We start from the raw sequence: 21,721 nt of genomic DNA, 5'->3' as shown, positions 1-21,721 counted from the left end.
ATGAGCAATTGTAAGTATACAGTGCTATATAATATGATGACTGCAATATATTAAGAGGATAAAAACATTGATGGGAGCGCTTCTTTAAGATGTAAACATGACCCATATTTCATATGTTTCATATGCCAGTCTTAAACCATATCTTGCTCTTTGAAAACTCACATACATCTTAATAAATTTAGTGCATCAAATTTCTGCCAATCTTGGAGCCTCCGCCTATCCTGCCAATCTTCTCCCACTTTTCAAATCACTTTTGAAAAGTGACAGGAGAAAGCAAAACAGCAGAAAGTCGCTGAATTTTGCACAAAAATGACATTCACAAAAAAAATTCAATTTTTGTGAAGTACAGTCGTTGAGAAATTACCCCCGGCACTGTATGATAAATTGTCATGAATTGTGATGAAAGTGATTTCATATTTAAGAAAAAAGCAAAAAATAACTTGACCTTGTAAAGTTTTTGCTGTCTACATCTAAGTACAGTTTCCTCAGCCAATATGCATCTATTAAAACCCGGGAACTGGACTTGTACCTTGAAAATCGCTTGGCAATCAGTGACTTAAAGGGGTTGTCGCAACTTCTTAAAATGGATAAAAGTTTCAAAGTGGTTGTTTAAACATGCAACTTAGCAAATTAGCTCTTATTAAAAATCCTCTCAATTCTCAAGAACAGAGAGATTTTTAATGCTATTGTATACTGCACGTTGCCTTAACCCCTTTAAGTACAAGTAGAAAAAAAATGTATGCAATCCATAAAGAAACATTGTAGTCTATAATTAACCCTCCTTTGCGCTACTGATGCTGCCGTGCTCCACATTTTACAGGTCATGCATGTGTTATAGATTTGTGTTGTCCACAATATGGCGCTCATAAACTGCTCCTGCTCATACTGAACCTTTGTCTCCTGCTCGTACTGAATCTTTGTCTCCTGTTCATACTGAACCTTTTGTCTCCTTCTCGTACTGAACATTTGTCACCTGCTCGTACTGAACCTTTGTCACCTGCTCCTACTGAACCTTTTGTCTCCTTCTAGTACTGAACATTTGTTACCTGCTCATACTGAACCTTTGTCACCTGCTCGTACTGAACCTTTGTCTACTGCTCTTACTGAACCTTTGTCTACTGCTTGTACTGAACCTTTGTCTCCTGCTCATATTGAACCTTTGTCTCCTGCTCGTACTTAACCTTTGTCTCCTGCTCGTACTTAACCTTTGTCTCCTGCTCGTACTGAACCTTTGTCTCCTGCTCATACTGAACCTTTGTCTCCTGCTCATACTGAACCTTTGTCTACTGCTCTTACTGAACCTTTGTCTCCTGCTCGTACTGAACCTTTGTCTCCTACTCGTACTGAACTTTCGTCTCCTGCTTGTACTGAACCTTTGTCTCCTGGTCGTACTGAACCTTTGTCTCCTGCTCATACTGAACCTTTGTCTCCTGGTCGTACTGAACCTTTGTCTCCTGCTCGTACTGAACCTTTGTCTCCTGCTCATACTGAACCTTAGTCTCCTGCTCATACTGAACCTTTCTCTACTGCTCTTACTGAACCTTTGTCTCTTGCTCTTACTGAACTTTTGTCTCCTGCTAGTACTGAACCTTTGTCTCCTGCTCATACTGAACCTTTGTCTCCTGCTCGTACTGAACCTTTGTCTCCTGCTCCTACTGACCCTTTTTCTTCTGCTTTTACTGAACCTTTGTCTCCTGCTCGTACTGAACCTTTGTCTCCTGCTCGTACTGAACCTTTGTCTCCTGCTCGTACTGAACCTTTGTCTCCTGCTCGTACTGAACCTTTGTCTCCTGCTCGTACTGAACCTTTGTCTCCTGCTCGTACTGAACCTTTGTCTCCTGCTCATACTGAACCTTAGTCTCCTGCTCATACTGAACCTTTCTCTACTGCTCTTACTGAACCTTTGTCTCTTGCTCGTACTGAACCTTTGTCTCCTCATTTAAAAAAATATTTTTTTTCCTAATCTTGCAAATTTTATTGCAGTCAATCTCACAGAGTCAGTTTTCGCCATGGCTTTATTAAATCCAGTCTTATTTCTACACAGTTTTCAGAATGTCTACATTCAAGTAAAGTTTCTTCAGCCAATATGCATCTCCTAAAATCCAACAACTGGACTTGTACCTTGAAAAGCGCAACCCATTTTTTTGGAATGTGTCTTCGAAAATGTTGCATTGTTTTGCAGATCTTCTACAAATAGTACAAGATAAAAGGTCTTCTGGTTTTCAGCACAGTATTTAGCCACATGGCACAAAGATGGTACCAATGGAACAAGCGTTCAAAAATAGGGTTGGAGGAACCACGATGTTTAAGACGCAATCCCACTTCTGCACGGGTATCTCTCCTACAACCTCTGACTTTTTGGCAGGGCTTATATGGTCCAAAAAATCTAAAAAAAAAATAGGGACTTTCCCAGCAGATTTAGGACTGTTGGTAGCCATTCATTTGACCTGGGAAAGCACCTTTGGGAAATCAAATTAAATGTTGCAACAATGAACAGTGCAATGGGTTACAACAAACCCTATTTATTTACAGCGTAAAATATCCTCTGCTGTTTCTCGTCAGTCTTCAAATTTTCTGATCCACAGCATGCAACATCGGTAATTTCGTGGACTTCATTCATTGAAATGTAATATGAGAAATCCGCTGCTAAACCTGGCACCAAATCCAAGAACAGAATCTGCATGTAACACATGAGAATTTGAGGCAGATTGTTAAGCCATTTTCATGGCAAAACTCCACAAGCATATGGTGCACACTGCCTGCATTCATGCACTTAGGGTATGTGCCCACGATGCAGAAATGAAGCAGAAAATTTCTGCAGCGTTTCTGCATGTTCTTGCCAGTCAAAAATGCTTGCGGATTTTACAAGCGTTTTTGACGCGTTTTTACATGCGGATTTGACTTGCGTTTTTCAAGTGCATTGGGACCTCAAATCCGCATGCGGAAACGCACAAATAATGGACATGCTGCAGATTTTTCTGCAAGGAAAATCCGCTGCGGAAAATTCCGCAGCATGGGCACAGAAGATGCAGATTTTCATTGGGGACCATGGGGCACGAATTACCAAGTGTTTTGCAAGCGTTTACGCTGCAGACATTCCGCATCAAAAACGCTTGAAAAACGCATAGTGGGCACACAGCCTTAGCGGTATATTGTAATATTTCCATAGGCCGCCATTCAGCAGACGAGGGCAAAAACTCTATTTTTTGGCCTCTTTCTGGCTCATGAGTGTATACGTCAGACTTTAGGCTCCGACGATATGTGTATTTAACCCTACAACCGCCAATGCAAAGAAAAATGCTACAGATCACTGTGTGTGTCTCTAGCCTGATTTACTCTATTATTTAGGGATAAGATCAAAAAAAGTTTGCCCAGGACCCTCCTATTTCAGTAGAGGTGCTTTTTTATTAGGGCAGCAGATAGACTTATTTGCAAAAACTCCTAGACCTAAACCCAAGAGGAGGTAAGTCTCCTGCTGGTTTATAGACGCCATCCAAATGTGATCGTAGGAAATTCACCTCTCGGGGTCATAGTCCCAAACTTGACATCTGATAGGTTTATTATTTGGGGGAAATCTTCTAATTGTAACTTGAGCTTGTTTCTATCACATTATGGAGCATTGTGTGGCATGAGGTTTTCTGACAGATTTATGATTTTTTAAAAAAGCAAGCAAAATAATTACTCTTCATTTCCCAGTTAGGGAATATTCACACACACCCTTTTTTTAATACTACACCAATTTGATCATATATTTTCTGGAAGGTAAAATGTATGTGGTGCAGGATACACTTTTTTATTATCTTTTCTTGGGTGGGGTTTTTTTCCAAAAAAAAACTACTCTTTTTTTTTTAAATTATCATTGCAAAACTCTTGAACTCTTGGTCTGGCTTTTTTTTTCCCCCCCTTATTCCAAAATGTACATCCGGGAAAAAAAAAGGGCCATGAGCACAAAATAAAAAAGTTTCCACCACCTGCATTTTTCATCACCGAAATACGGAATAGCAATCTGCTCTGATTTATTGCGGAGGATTTTATATATTTTTTCCTTTTTTTTATGCAAATTTGAATCAGATTTTTTTTTTCCATGTGCAGAAATTCTACTCTTAAAAACACAACTCCATTTATTACACCTATTTTTTTTTCAGATTCCACATGGAGGCCTAAAGGGGAAAAAAAATGCATAGAAAACTCAGAGTTCAGTAATTTTATATGCACAGCGGACAGGAGTTTTCATGAAATCACATCCTTCTTGCTTGAACTGTTAAATGAAGTGGATTTAGTGCACACAAAAAAAAAATTCTGAGTTTATGCTGAGTGTGAACATGACCTAAAACGTTACCATTGTCTAGAATGGGGCCTTCTTTGCCCACGCTTCGTTAAGTAGGGGATGACATTAAATAGTTCTCCGCCTTCCTATAATAAATATACTGTAGGTTTGAAATAATTAGTTTTACCCGGATGTGCGTATTTTTTATTTTGCCGGTAAACCTCCATTTTTCCGGTTAGTTGTCATTACAAGGGATATTTTGTAAGAATCCAGGTAAACATACAAGTGATCTAATTCTGGATTTACTTCCTTATTCCTAACAATGGAGAGAGCTGAAGGAAGGAGCCTGACAGCCATTGACGGAGCTTGAAGACCTGTCAGGAGCCTCTGCAGTCTTCACATGTCCAGGTGAGTCAGGGCGGAAGGAGCGGTGTAGTCAAAGGTGTGCGAGGCAGGGCTAAACCAGTTTGACAACTTTCAATGCTCTTATGCTCCTTTTTTCTAAAATAGACATGCAGATAAGGAAGAGAAAGAAGGAAACCGTCATGCTGAGATAGTTAAAGCCAAGTCTGGGCTTTGGAGCAACCGCCAGATCTAGTGTCCTATAAGTGGTCTGAGAAGTGGAAGGATTGACGTTCCAAGATCATCATGGTAAGTGTCTGTGGACTAACCTAGTCATGGTGTCATTCTAGGAAGTTTGTGTCTTATGTTCTTTTAGGGAGTAGGAATCAATCCTGGTGCATTGCTGAAAACCGTCGTGATCATATGGGATTGAGGACACCGATACGGCGAGCAGTTATGGAGATGATCATGACCCGAGCAGATGGTCCATAATTGTCGTTGGTTTCGCAGACATGGCTTGATACATTTTGCCTGGCATGGCGTTTGTTGGCCAAGAACGCCAGATGTTGTGCTAAAGTCAGTAGTATAATATCTAACGTCCTTCATAGAAAGTGTTTTGCTTTGTTACGTTTTTGCGTTTGTTTGTTTTTATTATTAAACACACCGTATTCTAAGTTAGTTTTTTTGGAGTTTTCCCCTTATACGTTTCTGTAGAACCTTTGAAAATCAGCAAGGGCGAAAAAAAACACATGTACATACTAATGAAAAATCAATGTTAATGTAAAGTAATTTTACTTTTACATGAACTTTTTTGGGTTGATTGGGAACTTTTGGAACACAGGATACATGTTGCAGTTACTTTTTTCCAGGTTGGTTTTGATAACTGTTTTGTGGCTTATATTTTAAATTTTCAAAATCGTAACATACACCTTTTTTTTTTTTTTTCTACCAAGACCATACATGCGTTAATATGTCACTTTGTGCTTATATGATACCATGAGAAATTAAAAAAAAAAAATTCACATGACTTGTGATGTTTAAGGCTGTGTGCCCACGATAAGTTGTTGATGCTGCATATAGAAATCCCATGCCTGGGCTTTTTTAATACCTAGCATAACCTGAATTGGTGGGATAGATTGATAAATAATGACTGTCATTTAATTGTGATCTTATTCTCTCGCATGTGAGAATCGGATTATAGGTGCGGAGAAGATGGAGAACTTAATTTTTCCATTGTGTGAGTTGGCATATGTCGGACTGCACTCGGATGACATCAGAGTGCAGTGCAATGTTTTGCGCGCGCCGCCCAATACACGTCCAATTTCACTTTGTATCTGCTTTTTTTTTAAACAACTGAACCCCCGAAGATAAAAACAAATCAATTCTGCAAATATAAACTCTGCAAACACACAACAAACATTTTTAAAATTCAACCTATTGCTTTTCATAGGCTAAAAATGGTCCAAAAACGGAATCCATTGGGACGTACTGAAAAAAAAACAAATGCAATGTGCATTAAAAAACACATAACCAAAATGTAAAAATGCATAAAACCATTTAACAATACTAGAAATATTCATTTTTTTTGTTTTTTTTAGAAAATGTTTTATCTGATTTGTCAGAGTCCTAAGGGTATGTTCACACAGAGGTTTTTCTATGAATTTTTAAAGCGGATCAGCTTCAAAATCCACACCTAAAACGGCTTCAAATACTCTTCAATATGCATCGCGAAGTGGATCTGCTTACAAAAACACCCTTCTATTATAGAGGAGTATTATAAAGCTCTAAAAGTGACATAAATCAGAGGATGAATGTAGCGAATGCTCCACGCAGCAGGTTTATAGTCAGACTTTCACCTTTATATCATGTGAGATATATTTTATGCGTCTTAAGTAGTAACCTAATGCATTTTGCTTTTTGTTTTCTAATGTTTGATCTTTGTGCTGTTCAATGGTTTTGCGACTTTTATTTTGTATTTTTCTGGAAAGCGGGTAGCACATGAGGCCGGTCTCATTCTGTGCTGGAAATTGGCAGCAGAAAATATAGCAAACTCTTGGGTCCCGATTCATCAAAATGAGCATTTTGCACACAAGTGTCAATCAATTTGGCGATTCTTTTAGCTTCCATGCCCCGCTGTGCAAACTGGAGCTTATTTCTGTTATAGTTTACACCACCTTTATGGCAAAAATGATTTTGCTTTTCATTAATCCCCTTCATACAATGCTACTCCCACTTTTCAAAAAGTTGGCGTTGCTGGCCAGAATTAATGTAAAAAAACTCCAAAAACTTTTTTTTTGCACCAATTTTAGCAAAAAAATCTTGCAACAGTTTTGCACCAGAATTCTACCAAAAACTGTTTGATGAATTGCAGCCTTGATGTCTACAGGTTATACCTTCAGAAGAGGGTGCATTTTTGACTACCATGCATTTTAGATGGAAATGGCCCAAGAAACGATCGTTTGTTGGTCAATGATCAAAAATAAATACTGCACCAGCCAAAATCAATTTTGAACAAATACAAATGTTTGTTGGACGGTCATCAGACGAAACTAACCGGCTTATAATTGCAAATTATGGTCAAAATTGGCCATTTCATCCAATTTTAAATAGTATTGCATCTGTAGGACCACAGGAGCAACAAAGGGAGCCCTCCAACTCTAACCCCCTAGATGCCGCAGTCGCTATTGACCACGGCATCCAGAGAGTGGATAGCCAGACTGGCGCTCTGATTCCTGCCATTTCAGATGCTGGAAAGTTGCAAATACTTGTAACTTTTTCTCCATAGAAGATGGTAAGAGATTGTGAAGCATGGAAATTTGCAAAGGATAGGTCTGAAGCATGTTGAGATATATATGTTTATATATAATATAAACAATTTTTTTTCTTTCTGCCTTTTTCATTTTTGTGCTGTTGTGTTCAACCATTTTTTTTTTGTGCCTTTTATACTACTGGATCAATAACGCAAATCTTTTAAGATGATATGAGTGGCGGCTATCATTTGGACTATTGCAAAATTTGAGAATTGCCATGTGTGGTGCAATGACATGAATGACACGTTGCCTATGGCAGTTTTGCAAACAGAGACTGGTTGCATCTAAAAAATTCCAGTTTTGCCCATGCAGGTTGGATGTGGATTACACCTGTCCCATACTTTCTAACTTTAGAGTGGGGTGACCTTTTCGGAAACGTCCCCAAAGCACTTGGGGGCTGCCAACTGTTAAGTCTAAGTTTACACGTATGACACCTCTTTTTCCAGGACAACTAAGTTCTTGCCAGGATTGTATCAGAAAGATCAGGAGACTTTTGCCAACCATGTTGGCACAGTGAGGAGTTGATATGAGATTTATCAGAATCTCCTAAAAACCCCTTTAAATGCATGTGTTAAGTATAAACTCTATACTCCTTAGTACAAAAAAATAAATAAATAGTGGAATCCACGGCATAAACTTGTCAAACATGTGTCAGGGGTTCCTACTCTCGATATACAGTACATCTGCACAAAGGTGACCGAATTACAAATGGCACGTGCTTGGACTTACAAATGGACGAATCCATTATCCAACTAACTTTAATATTTCTCGACAATGTTTTCTGTTCTAATTCGACTTGGATAAACATTGGCAAAGGTCTCATCTCCACATCACAATGACTTCATGTTGATGTTTCAGACCACAATGGTTTCGACAACTGTGGGAAACGCATTGAAATGACTCCTTGTATTTCTGGTTTTCTACCGTCTGACCACTGACTTTTTCTGTTTTACTTGGCAAAAAAAAAAAGACGCCCTAGTAAGATTTCAATGTTAATAGAAGGTAAACCAACCAGTCCTGTCAGGATGAGACCTATACTGAGACAGTAATAAAGGCTGGAACGACCGAAGTTCATCCGGTTCAATTTATTCTTCTGCAATGTTGATCCAGACGTAGGTAATCTCCCTCATGAGACAAAAGCCAATTTTACTAATCTTTGGGGTCGGTACTTTGGTAGCCCACCTTTGAACCCTCTCAAGCTCTACTATTCTTTTTTGGCAACGTTGGTGCCCAAAATTTTACCTAATTTTTGCAATTTGACATTTATATAATGGCACAACCATCTTCTTGTTTTTGGTGCCCACCACAATCTGCCTTGGAGAAGATGGATGCCACGGTTGACTTTTAATGTTGGCGATAATCCTTTATCACCTGTACAACAGGTGATCGGTGAGGATCTGACTGCTCAGACCCCTACTTTTCCCAAGAATGGACCCTAAAGTGCCGCACTGGAATGGAGCGGTGATAGTGCATGACGTCACCTCTCCATTTATTTTTTATAGGACTTCTGGAGACTGGACTGTTGTAATTGACTATCTCCAGCAGTCCTATAAGAATAGAGCAATGGCTCAGCTATTTCCAACAATCCTATAGAAAATGATTGGAACACTAAAGCGAATGCACGGCCATTGCTCCATTCTATTGGTGCCAAGTCCATTCAACATGTCACCCTTGTATTTTCTCATTTAGTGAGTAACCTTCCAAAGTGCATAATCCTACAATATTAAAGTGACCCTCAACCTTGGGGCTGAAAAGTACGACTTGGAGCAGGAGGTAAGGAACTTTGATCTGAGCAGTGGAGGCAAATATATAGTGACTTTTCAGTCCAAGGTGGAGGGTCATCAGAACATTCATAAATGTATGAAGAAAGGTATCCAGCAAGCAGGTTATCTAGTAAAAACAATCCACTATTTTATTGTGATCCAAGATAGAAATTCCCCCAAAAAACACAACCAAACCACCACCGCTAAAAAAATAGTTAAAATGCAAAGCAGACGCATTTTGGACGTCAGTCCTTAATCTTTGCAGTGATTAAGGACTATTGTCCAAAATGCGTTTGCTTTGTATTTTAATTGGTTATTTTTTTTAATTTTTCTTTTTCTATCTTGGATCACAATAAAATAGTGGCCTTTTTATGGATAATCCACTTGCTGGACACCTTCTTTGTTCTGTTTCCAAGCAAGGAATCTCCATGTGGGTGAGCTGACATCAGAGGTTTTCTCATTGTTCGTTAATAACTGTAGGGTTGTTAACTTGGGAAGGGAAAATCCATGAATGTTTATTCACTAAATGGGGAAAACACATGGTTAACACAGTGAAAGGGTTTGGCTGTTTTTGTTGACTTAGACCTTTTTAAAGAGCGTTCTCACCGGAAGTTATCACCTACGCAAAGGACTTGCTGTTCTTGGATGTCCCAGAGGTCCTGAGAATGGGGCTCTGAAACACGTATAGTCACTTTTCCGTCCCAGAGTGGGGGATCAGTGTTAGGGAAAAGTAAGCCGGACGTATAACTTGGACAAGGATCGCAATGCAATGCTTGGACTAACCATTGGTTCTCCCGATCCTAGCGTGACAGCATGTATTTCTATGCAGCTTTCACGCTTGGTTCAGGAGAACCACCAGCCAGTCCGTGCATTGCAATGTGATCCTCTTCTGAGTTGAGACTCTTCCCTAAGGCTCAGCTGTCACTTTTTTTGCTCAAGACTCAAATTTGTGTAGATCCATTAATCATAGACGACTATCCTCCTTACTAGTGAACGGAGAGGACTACGCATGCGTGACCACCTCTCCATTCCTGACGGCACACAGGCTCCCACTCTCCAGATAGATGTGGAGCCCGCGTCTATTGGATATTTATGGCATAATATCTTCTACATGTGGATGATATTGCTGAAAATCTGCTCCACGATTACAATACGAATACAACGCGTTATTCACATGCGTTCTGCTGCATATTCATCAGTGTGGACGTTCCCTGAGGACAGAGCTCTGTTTTTCTGACAACAAAAAGTTACATACAACTATCAAATCCCTCTTAGGTCAAGTTCACACGTTCAGTATTTGGTCAGTATTTTACATCAGTATTTGTAAACCCAAACCAGGAGTGGGTGATAAATACAGACGTGGTGACGTGTTTCTATTATACTTTTTCCTCTGATTGTTCCATTCCCGGTTCTGGATTACAAGTACTGATGTAAAATACTGAACGTGTGAACGTGGCCTTATTCTGTGACTGAGCTCCTCTGCCCTCAAAAATCAATGGCTTTTTGTATCTTTACTCGAAGAAAAACGTGGATAAATGGAACTGCGTTCATTACTCATCTTCCTCAGGAGACTTGGGACATAATTATTATTATTCTTACATCGAAATGATGTCTACACATTCCAACTACGAGGATTAACGGCCTCTTAAGCAATTTTGCATTCATTAGTAAGAATCTCATTTGATTTGCACTTTTATTACACTTTGATGTAATTTTTAAATCCATTTTAATCTCGGTTCCCAGAAGCTTTTGCTTTCTGGAAATGATCCCTGTAGAGAAGTATACGATTTAATCTAAACATACCCAAAAAGAAATTTCTTCCAAAACTGAGGAAGCAAGAATGTATTACCCTCTCTCCAACTTTCCTGGTACTGGCTATACAGTAGATTGGCAACAAAAGTTGAATTTTAAAGCATATCTGTACTTTCATACCTGTAGATAAACCTGGTCTCGCTGCCCTCATCAACAAGATAAATCTGCTTTTGGTGCATATACTAGTATGACAAGTCCAGAAACTGTCCTGTTTCCAAGATCTGTAACTTAACACAATTTGTTTTCCATCAGCACTTTGCCAGCATTACAGGTGTTGGAACTACCTTTCCCTCACTTCTAAGTAGAGATGAGCGAACCTGAACTTAAAAAGTTCGGGGTTCGTACCGGACAGTTGCTAAACGCCAAACACTGACTTCTCACGGAAGTCTGTTGCAATGTTCGGGGGAAGGAGAAAACGAGAGAGATTTCAAGCTCAAAAGTTCAGTGGGGACCCGAACTTTTGAGATTGAAATCTCTCTCTCTCTTTCTTTCTCCTTTCTTCTTTTCAATGGGGTTTTGGTTCAAGTTCGGGTACAGTCCTGGTACCTGTAACTTTGGAATAAAGTTTGGATTGGGTACCAGAACCTGAACTTCCACGGGTCTGCTCGCTCATCCCTACTTCTAGGTATGCATTACTGATGCCATCGTCCAATAGCTAGCCCAAACTGAAAGGCCACTTCTGTTATGCCTGAATGCAGCTTGTCAAAAGAACAGGTGCTACGAAAAAAGTTGATCACAGAGCTTGGCGGCTCCATGAGAAATGAATGGATTGGCGGTCAGGCATGGCTACTGCCGCGCCATGCTAGTGGGGATAAAAGTGCCCCATTGTGCCAATCGCTGTAGGTTTCCATGTTCAGAATCCCACAAACAATAAGTTATGGATAGACAATAACTTATCTTCTTCACTGGAGAACCACTACTTTTAAGGACAGTCCAAAATGACCTGCTGTAATATGCTGCAGATTTTTCTCCCCCGTAAACCTGGATAGAAAATCTGGAGCGAATCCACCACTTTAGTTGAGCAAAAAAGATTATCAGGACCCTGGTTGGTAGCCCGTGCCGCCAGATTAGATCTCTGCAGAAATCAGATTGTTGCACAGTTTCAGCGGAAGGGCTATAGATGTGGCAAAGAGCTTGAATTTCTAGTTCCATGCTGAATTGTCGGCCAAATGGTAGCAATGACATGCATAACAAATCATGTCTGTCATTACTGTCGGGTGACATACCGATCACTGTCACCTGCGAAAATGAAAAATTCCATGACCTGGCCATGAACCAGGGCTGGAAAGGCTCCTGGCCATAGAATATGTATTGTGAGAAGCCATTAATGGCGCCATCTAGTGCCAAAAGTCATACAACGTGAGACTGACCCCAGCCTTCCTGGATTCGCACTAACACAACTCACAATTTACTTCTTGGACAACAGATTAAGAAAATTGATATATTTCTTGGATATAATGTCTCTTAAAAGAAGAGTAAATCAGAAAAGTATTAAAGCAAAAATTAATTACATTTGATCAATGTGATGTTTATAGATTTAAGTCTTATTCATCTCCTTTTCTTTTCTATTTACTCTTCAAATGATAAATATTTACACCTTTTTATTTTTTTTATTAAACAAGTTTTTTCTTTGTTGCTACATTACATTTTTTTTATATTACATCCACTTTTTTTTTCTCCCAGTGTTTTTGGTGTCTTATTTTTATTTTTTTTTTTTTACTTGTGTTTTTACAGACTTTTTTTAAATTAAAAAAAAAATGAAGAGACCACTTGCAGTTTTTGAAGCAGAAACGTTCAAAAGAGATTTCCCCATTTGACTTTAATCGTGCCGTGAATGATGAAAGAAAAAAAACTGAATAAAAAGCAGAATTTACTTTTGTTTTGTTTTTTTTTCCCCCAATAAAATAACATATGTAAGGGATCAAAAAATGCAGCAACCTAATAATTCTGATTCCACATGGTTGTCTGAGAGGCCGCACTACATCTGCAGTTCGCATGCACATTACGTGGGCAGCACTCCGTTTATCCACCACATTGTTCTCCAGACTTATACCCTCGATATTTAAAGGGGTGTTCCCATTTCCAAGATCCTATACCAATATGGAGTATGTGTAATAATAACATCCGCAAATGCCTTCAATTAGAAATGTAGTATAGTTCTTCTGATTTGCTATGCTGCTTACCCCATGTGCAGGGCATTGCAGTAGCTTAGGTATCCATGGATACTACCACTCCTATAGTGACAGTTAGTTGTTAGTGGTCATAACCATAGATCTCTAAGCTTATGCAATGCCCTGAAGGTGGGGCGACATAGCTAATCAGAAGAACTGTACTACATTTCTTATTGGGGGTATTTGCTAATATTACTATTATTACACCTACTACATATTGGGATAGGATCTTGGAGATGGGAATACCCCTTTTAAGTATCATCAAAGCTATATGCATAGGTATTAGGGTGCTTAAATATATGATTGATTTGGAACACGTACCTGACTTCTGCCCCGTATATTCTTTTGCTTAATACAGAAACCCTCAGTGATTTTCGATGCGTGATATCAGGAGGTGCATCCTCATGGCAGACAGTCTTGCATTGTGTTTTCCTCCTTGATGTATTTTTTTCTATATTACCTTAGAATAAAAGAAATATGACGCCGCAATCTCAAGGATTGTGGGATTTGTTTCCATGGTCTCTTAGCACCCGGTCTGGTCTCCCTGGTCCCCACTCATGATGCTCTGGGCCTAAGAGACTGGCAGCATTCATGTTCTTTGCTTACTTACTTCTCTGAAGAGCATAAATTAACTCCTTAGCTCCTGCAGATGTTATATGTATGTTTTTAAGATTTTTCAGTCATGATCAAAAGTTTGGCAATTTTAGTTATCTGCTTTTAAAATTTTTGGAAAAATGAAAAAAAAAAAATGCTTACATTTATGTAAATTCTGATGTGGTTTTCAACTGAGAAATCCATGCGTGTTTTTTTTTTTTTGCCCACGGTTATTAATTCTGGTGCTGTTTTTTTGAAGATGGGTTTTTTTTTGCTATTTTTTGTTTTGTATTTTCTATAAAGAAAAAAAAAGTTTGCAGACTCCACAAGGAATACGTACTTTGGTTTTCAAAACATCATAAAAAAACTTGCTGTATGAACAGCAATGTCCATTTCACATTGAAGTCAATAAGAAGAGTATTGGATGAGTATTTTAAGATTTATTTGTTTATTTATTTTGCTATAGAATTCATTTGAAATCCACACCAAAAACTGTTCTGAATACTCTTACTGCTGATTGCAATGCAAAAGCCATATTCCTGTTCATGCAGTAAGTTTTTGTTTTACTGTTTTGTTTTTTTTTAGGAGGTGGGAGGGGGGGTTCCAACCAATATTTTTGAAAATTTTGCAACCAGAATAAAGAACATTGATGCGGACTCCTTGTGGAATCTGCTCCAAACTTAACACGATCAAGGCAACAATCAGTGAGAAAAAAAACTACATGAATCCCTGACATGGAAAACCGCATTCATCTGCCTCAAAAAGATACATTTTTTGTCTTTTATAAATGCCCTTTGAATAAATTAATGAACATAGAAATAGTTTTTCTTTTTTTCCATCTGGAAAAAGAAGCAACAGGTCAGTTCTTGGGGCATTTCTGCTGTAAAATAAAATTATCCAAATTTTATTATTGCATTGATTGAGGCAGGAAAAAAAGCCTTATACCAAAAAGTACATCAAAGACACACCAAACAAAAGCACCCCAAACCTTTTTTTTTTTTTTTTCTGTTTTGGATTTTTCATCCAGGCCAGAAAAAAATCCATATTAGAATTCAACCACGGAGAATGTACCTAAGAGTATGTTACCCTGGAAGGTTTTTTACCCAGTAGTTTTCAGAGCAAAAATTCTAAAAAGTACAGGAAGTTCAAAAACCACATGTTTCTGCTCCAAAAACTCTTGAAAACTCTTGTGTGCATATATCCTAAGGGTGCATACAGGTCTTAAAATTTCTGCAGTGAAATTGGCGTCTAAAGGGTAACGTTTCTCCTTGTGGAGAGTGATAGGCCAAGCCTGGCATGTCAGAGTGAGGAGACTTATAAGCCATGCATGCTCCTCTGGGAAATTAAATGTCTCTTCGCCACCTACTTTTAGGATCGCTGCTTCCAATAGGTGGCGCTAGAGTTCTAGTCCTCTTTTCTTAAGAGACAATTTGCCTATGCAGTGAAATTGGTCACGGTGCAAACTGTTGGGGATTTCTTTGCAGAACTGCTGCAGATATTGCACACATTTCGCTCTTTGCAATACTTGTAAACTATCCTGATTTTTGTGCGTACACTCCTAAAGGGGGCGTTCCTGGGTATTTTGGAGGAAGGCATTCCCTCAGGGGTTGGGCTTAAATATGTAGAATTTTGTGTAGCAAATATTGCAAATCCACAGCACCGGTCTGTTTGTGCTTCAAATTTTCTCTGCAGGGTGCGAATGAGATTTTATGAAATCCACTGTGAATGCCTCTTATGAGAACTTTCCCTAAAAAAAATTAAAATTAAAAAAAAAATCTAGATGGAAGGAATTTATTCTCTTTCTGCTTCTTTGTCTTGACGGTAACATTTCATGTGCAAAATATAAACCATAATAAGTTGGGACCATCCACGTATTGAAAAGCAAATGACCAGAATCTCCATTACATCCGATTTCAGCCTGTCTCACAATGATAATCTTCAAGCAGGAAATTCTGATGATCAAATGCTCCTTGAGAAACTGGACACATGATAATGTATCTTCTTCTGTTACCATAAGAGTCAGAAAAGCATCATATGGGAAAATACCTTAGAATTCCCACTGAGCATAATAATAAGCAATTTGTAAGGTGACCATAGTGCATGCAGTATTTTGGCAACTTCTGAAACCTTTTGGTTTTGTGGGGGGGGGGGGTTGTTTGTTTTTACATGACCGCTATAATGCTCCATATTTATTAGGAATCTAAAGTGTTAAACACTTTGCAAACACAACTAGAAATGTCAGGATCTCTCGATAGTTTTTATAATGCCAGAATTCACAAAACTGCATAAAGTGGGTACTTGAAGGTATTCAGACCCCTTTAAATTTTTCACTCTTTATTTCATTGCAGCCATTTGGTTAATGAGAAGAAAAAAATGAACTTTTTAGAATTTAAGTACACTCTGCACCCCATCTTGACTGAAAAAAAATAGAAATGTAGAAATTTTTGCAAATGTATTAAAAAAGAAAAACTGAAATATCACATGGTCATAAGTATTCAGACCCTTTGCTCAGTATTGAGTAGAAGCACCTTTTGAGCTAGTACAGCCATGAGTCTTCTTGGGAATGATGCAACAAGTTTTTCACACCTGGATTTGGGGATCCTCTGCCATTCTTCCTTGCAGATCCTCTCCAGTTCCATCAGGTTGGATGGTGAACGTTGGTGGACAGCCATTTTCAGGTTTCTCCAGAGATGCTCAATTGGGTTTAGGTCAGATCTCTGGCTCGGCCAGTCAAGAATGGTCACAGAGTTGTTCTGAAGCCACGCCTTTGTTATTTTAGCTGTGTGCTTAGGGTCATTGTCTTGTTGGAAGGTGAACCTTAGGCCAAGTCTGAGGTCCAGAGCACTCTGGAAGAGGTTTTCATCCAGGATATCTTTGTACTTGGCTGCATTCATGTTTCCTTCAATTCCAACCAGTCGTCCTGTCCCTGTAGCTGAAAAACACCCCCATAGCATGATGTTGCCACCACCATGTTTCACTGTTGGGATTGTATTGGGTAGGTGATGAGCAGTGCCTGGTTTTCTCCACACATACCGCTTAGAATTATCACCAAAAAGTTCCTTCTTCGTCTCAATAGACCAGAAAATCTTATTTCTCATAGTCTGGGAGTCCTTCATGTGTTTTTGAGCACACTCTATGCGGGCTTTCATATATCTTGCACCAGGGGCGGACACAGACTGTAGTGGGCCCCTGTGCAAGAAATTTTTGGGGGCCCCCCCTGCGCTTCATAAGGCAACAAAGTTATGTAAACATAACCCCCCCATGTGCAGCTCACCCCCCCGATGCATCTCTCATCCTCCCCCCATGTGCATCTCTCATCCCCCCCGTGCATCTCTCCCCCCCATGTGCATCTCTCCCCCCCCATGTGCATCTCTCATCTCCCCCCCCCATGTGCATCTCTCATCTCCCCCCCCATGTGCATCTCTCATCTCCCCCCCCATGTGCATCTCTCATCTCCCCCCCCATGTGCATCTCTCATCTCCCCCCCCCCATGTGCATCTCTCATCTCCCCCCCCATGTGCATCTCTCATTTCCCCCCCATGTGCATCTCTCATCTCCCCCCCCCATGTGCATCTCTCATCTCCCCCCCCCATGTGCATCTCTCATCTCCCCCCCATGTGCATCTCTCATCTCCCCCCCCATGTGCATCTCTCATCTCCCCCCCCCATGTGCATCTCTCATCTCCCCCCCATGTGCATCTCTCATCTCCCCCCCCATGTGCATCTCTCATCTCCCCCCCCATGTGCATCTCTCATCTCCCCCCCCATGTGCATCTCTCATCTCCCCCCCCATGTGCATCTCTCATCTCCCCCCCCCATGTGCATCTCTCATCCCCCCCCATGTGCATCTCTCATCCCCCCCACTCCTAGTTAATTAATTGTATTTAAGAAAAATAAAACTTGTTATACTTACCCCCATGCGATCCCTGCAGAATCTTGGCGCTCGTCCACGTCGCTGCCACCAGGCTCTCCTGACGTTCGGCCATGTGACGGTGCCACATACATAGCCAACAGCTTTTGTTTTGGCCAAAAGATTTTTAAAGCCGCCACCACGATAAGGTAGACTCTTCTGGCCGGGCCCTACTCTAACCTATTAAAATTTTCTTAAAATATCCAATACTCTTTTTAGAAATATTTTTATTTAGTTTTCTTTAAGGGAATGTGTCATATAAATTTTTTTTTAAAATGACCAATAATACCACATACAGGGAATACCGCCACACCATGACCAGACCACATATTACCACAACATAGTGACCGAATAATACCACACAGAAGGGAGAAAAACTGCGACACCATGACCAGACCACATATTACCACCACATTACTAATATTACCACCACATTACTAATATTACCATAAGTGTCATTATACACGGGAGCTCTATACATGGTATGTATAATGTAAGTGTCCAGGTAATCTAGTGATCACCAGTGACATTATACACAGGAGCTCTGTATATAGTGTCAGTGTACAGGTAATACAGTGATCACCAGTGACATTATACACAGGAGCTCTGTATATAGTGTACAGGTAATACAGGGATCACCAGTGACATTATACACAGGAGCTCTGTATATAGTGTACAGGTAATACAGGGATCACCAGTGACATTATACACAGGAGCTCTGTATATATTGTCAGTGTACAGGTAATACAGTGATCACCAGTGACATTATACACAGGAGCTCTGTATATATTGTCAGTGTACAGGTAATACAGTGATCACCAGTGACATTATACACAGGAGCTCTGTATATAGTGTACAGGTAATACAGTGATCACCAGTGACATTATACACAGGAGCCCGGTACATAGTATATAGTGTAAGTGTACATGTAATGCACTGACTCACTGGTGACGTCTCTAGGTGAAGTCCTTCAGCTACGCTTTTCTCCTTCATCCAGCACAGACCGCCATCACGTCTTCCAGCCAGGACTCGTCTCTGCATAAAATAACACAGTTATCTAGAGCACATTCCCCAACTTCTACATTACGCAGCTGAATACAGACGTGCATCCACCATCAATATATGGTTAGTTATTATGCAACCTACCATTCCAAATATAAATTGTAATCCACCACGGTGCCCCCATTAACTGTAAATAGGCACTTAATATATAATTTAATTAGAACCTCTACTCTATACTTCCTGCTCCCCGCATTCATTATTTACATGCACCCCCTGCCCCAATTCATTATATCATGTCCGTGCTCTCCCCACCCCATCGTCATTTATCATTTACTCTCCCCCACCCCACATTCATTATGTGCAGCTCATTATCCCCCTACTCCTAATTCCCCCATGTGCAGCTCATTTTCTCCCAATTCCCCCATGAGCAGCTCTCACCACCCCCCATGTGCCCCTCTCTCATCCCCCTCCCCCACATGTGCAGCTCTCACCACCCCCCATGTGCCCCTCTCTCATCCCCCTCCCCCCCATGTGCCCCTCTCTCATCCCCCTCCCCCCCATGTGCCCCTCTCTCATCCCCCTCCCCCCCATGTGCCCCTCTCTCATCCCCCCCATGGGCATCTCTCATCCCCCCCACATGTGCACATCTCTCATCCCCCTCCCCCACATGTGCACCTCTCTCATCCCCCCCATGTGCATCTCTTATCCCCCTCCCCCATGTGCATCTCTTATCCCCCTCCCCCATGTGCATCTCTTATCCCCCCCCATGTGCATCTCTTATCTCCCCCCCATGTGCATCTCTTATCCCCCCCCACCCCATGTGCATCTTTTATCATCCCCCTCCCCCCACGTGCACCTCTCTCATCCCCCTCCCCCCACATGTGCACCTCTCTCATCCCCCCCCACCCCATGTGCATCTTTTATCATCTCCCCCCACCCCATGTGCATCTCTTATCTCACACACACACACACACACACACCCCTCCCATTTCCCCCACTCCTAGTAAATTGTATTTTGAAAAAAACAAAACTTGTTATACTTACCCCCATGCGATCCCTGCAGAATCCTGGCGCTCGTCCAAATCGTTGACACTAGGTTCTCCTGACTTCCGGCCATGTGACGGCGCCGTCACATGACCGGAAATCAGGGGAATCATGAAGGCGCTGCCGCAGGAGCGCAGCGCAGCGCTGAGATGTCCCGGACCCGGCGCTTGGCATGGGGCCGGGGGCCCCATGAGGAGAGAGACTCACAAGAGGGGGCCCCCAACGGGGCTCCAAGGGGGCCCCTACCGGCTGGGCCCCACACTGGAGTCAGGGCAGACATGCCCTGATGGCGGCCCTGCTGGAGGGGCCCCCTCTCCCTCGGGGCCCCCGTTCAATGAACCGGCTGCACGGGCGGTAGTTCCGCCCCTGTCTTGCACTGAGGAGAGACTTCCGTCAGGCCACTCTGCCATAAAGGCCCGACTGGTGGAGGGCTGCAGTGATAGTTGACTTTGTGGAACTTTCTCCCATCTCCCTACTGCATCTCTGGAGCTCAACCACAGTGATCTTGGGGTTCTTCTTTACCTCTCTCACCAAGGCTCTTCTCCCACGATTGCTCAGTTTGGCTGGTTGGCCAGGTCTAGGAAGACTTCTGGTGGTCCCAAACTTCTTCCATTTAAGGATTATGGAGGCCACTGTGCTCTTAGGAACCTTGAGTACTGCAGAAATACTTTTGCAACCTTGGCTAGATCTGTGCTTTGCCACAATTCTGTCTCTGAGCTCCTTGGGCAGTTCCTTTTGAGCTCATGATTCTCATTTGGTCTGACATGCACTGTGAGCTGTGAGGTCTTATATAGACAGGTGTGTGCCTTTCCAAATCAAGTCCTATCAGTTTTATTAAACACAGCTGGACTTCAATGAAGGGGTAGAACCATCTCTAGGAGGATCACAAGGAAATGAACAGCATGTGACTTAAATATGAGTGTCTGAGCAAAGGGTCTGAATACTTATGACCATGTGTTATTTCAGTTTTTCTTTTTTAATACATTTGCAAAAATTTCTACATGAAACAAAGAGTGAAAAATGTAAAGGGGTCTGAATACTTTCCGTACCACCTGTACATTTATCAAATAGATTGCTTGGACCTGATGAGGCTGTTGCACTTACTTTGAAAATCCATAATCTTGATATTCTCTTTAAAGCATTTTATGATTTTCACATTGTACTGAGCAATGTGAAATCTCTGCAGCAGCACAGAGGAGTTACACTGAGGAGCTGTCAATCAGGCTAGGTGAGAGGAGATGGAATTTAAAACTTCAAGAAGGGTAAATAGCTATTTAGAGAAGTATTTTCATAATAAGTTCACGAGTCCCATCAGGTCTAACATCTATTTTAATTTGATTTGTATTATTTCTTATGGGTTTACCTTTTAATTTTTTTCTTTTCTTGTACCACTTATCAAAAATATTCCTCTTTGTCTTTACCTTGTGACTGTTCAAGAGCAGTAGACGAGATCACCCACTATTACTTTCGACTCTTTCCATATCTATCGTTTATCATATTTGTCATCAACCAGTATTCAGCATTTTTTGGCACATGAAGTGTGATAAAGAATGTGTATTGCAATTGCACAATGGCATTACAACAAGGTGCAGCACAGACATTTTTCATGATTTTTTTTCCCTATGGGAAATGTTCCCACATCGTAAGGATCTGCGTAAAAAAAACTAAGTTGAGCATACTGTTACAAGTTTTATATTTTTTTTTTGGTTTTGGTGTTACTTTCTGGGGGACACTATGGAGGAAATTATAGAACAATGGAGGACATTATTGGTGCCATTATGGGACAATGGGGGATATTATAGGGCAATTTGAGCTATTAGGGGGGATTGTGAAAGGGGGCATAGTATAATTTATAGTGGGGGGGACTTTATGCAGAGAGGTCTTGTGGGGGAGATATTATGGAGATGGGCAGTGAGTGGGAACATTATGGAGAAGGGCTGTGTGTGGGGGATATTATGGAGAGGGGTTGTCAACTCCCAGCATCTCCTTACTTTTATGGACATACTG

At 40.9% G+C, this 21,721-nt stretch overlaps 2 protein-coding genes across 3 annotated transcripts in view; one reads left to right on the top strand and one right to left on the bottom strand.

Annotated features, from left to right (window-relative positions):
* Window positions 1–13,668, bottom strand: part of SMIM35 (small integral membrane protein 35) — a 60,789-nt gene extending 47,121 nt beyond the window's left edge. The window contains exon 1 of the mRNA XM_073657059.1: window positions 13,487–13,668. The gene's annotated coding sequence lies outside the window, so the exon portion shown is untranslated. The remainder of the gene's footprint in view (window positions 1–13,486) is intronic.
* The window catches only part of TMPRSS4 (transmembrane serine protease 4), a 39,779-nt gene continuing 22,589 nt past the window's right edge, over window positions 4,532–21,721 (top strand). The window contains exons 1-2 of one of the 2 annotated variants that reach the window (XM_073657057.1): window positions 4,532–4,675; window positions 4,778–4,918. In XM_073657057.1, coding sequence (XP_073513158.1) covers window positions 4,916–4,918 — 3 coding nt within the window. In that variant the 5' untranslated portion in view covers window positions 4,532–4,675; window positions 4,778–4,915. The other variant, XM_073657058.1, reaches the window with a different exon arrangement.

This window comes from Phyllobates terribilis, unplaced genomic scaffold, assembly GCF_046119375.1.
Source record: "Phyllobates terribilis strain yellow unplaced genomic scaffold, ASM4611937v1 Scaffold_12__6_contigs__length_324123572, whole genome shotgun sequence".
NCBI classification, from domain to species: Eukaryota; Metazoa; Chordata; class Amphibia; order Anura; family Dendrobatidae; genus Phyllobates; species Phyllobates terribilis.
This window is presented reverse-complemented; position numbering and strand designations above follow the sequence as displayed.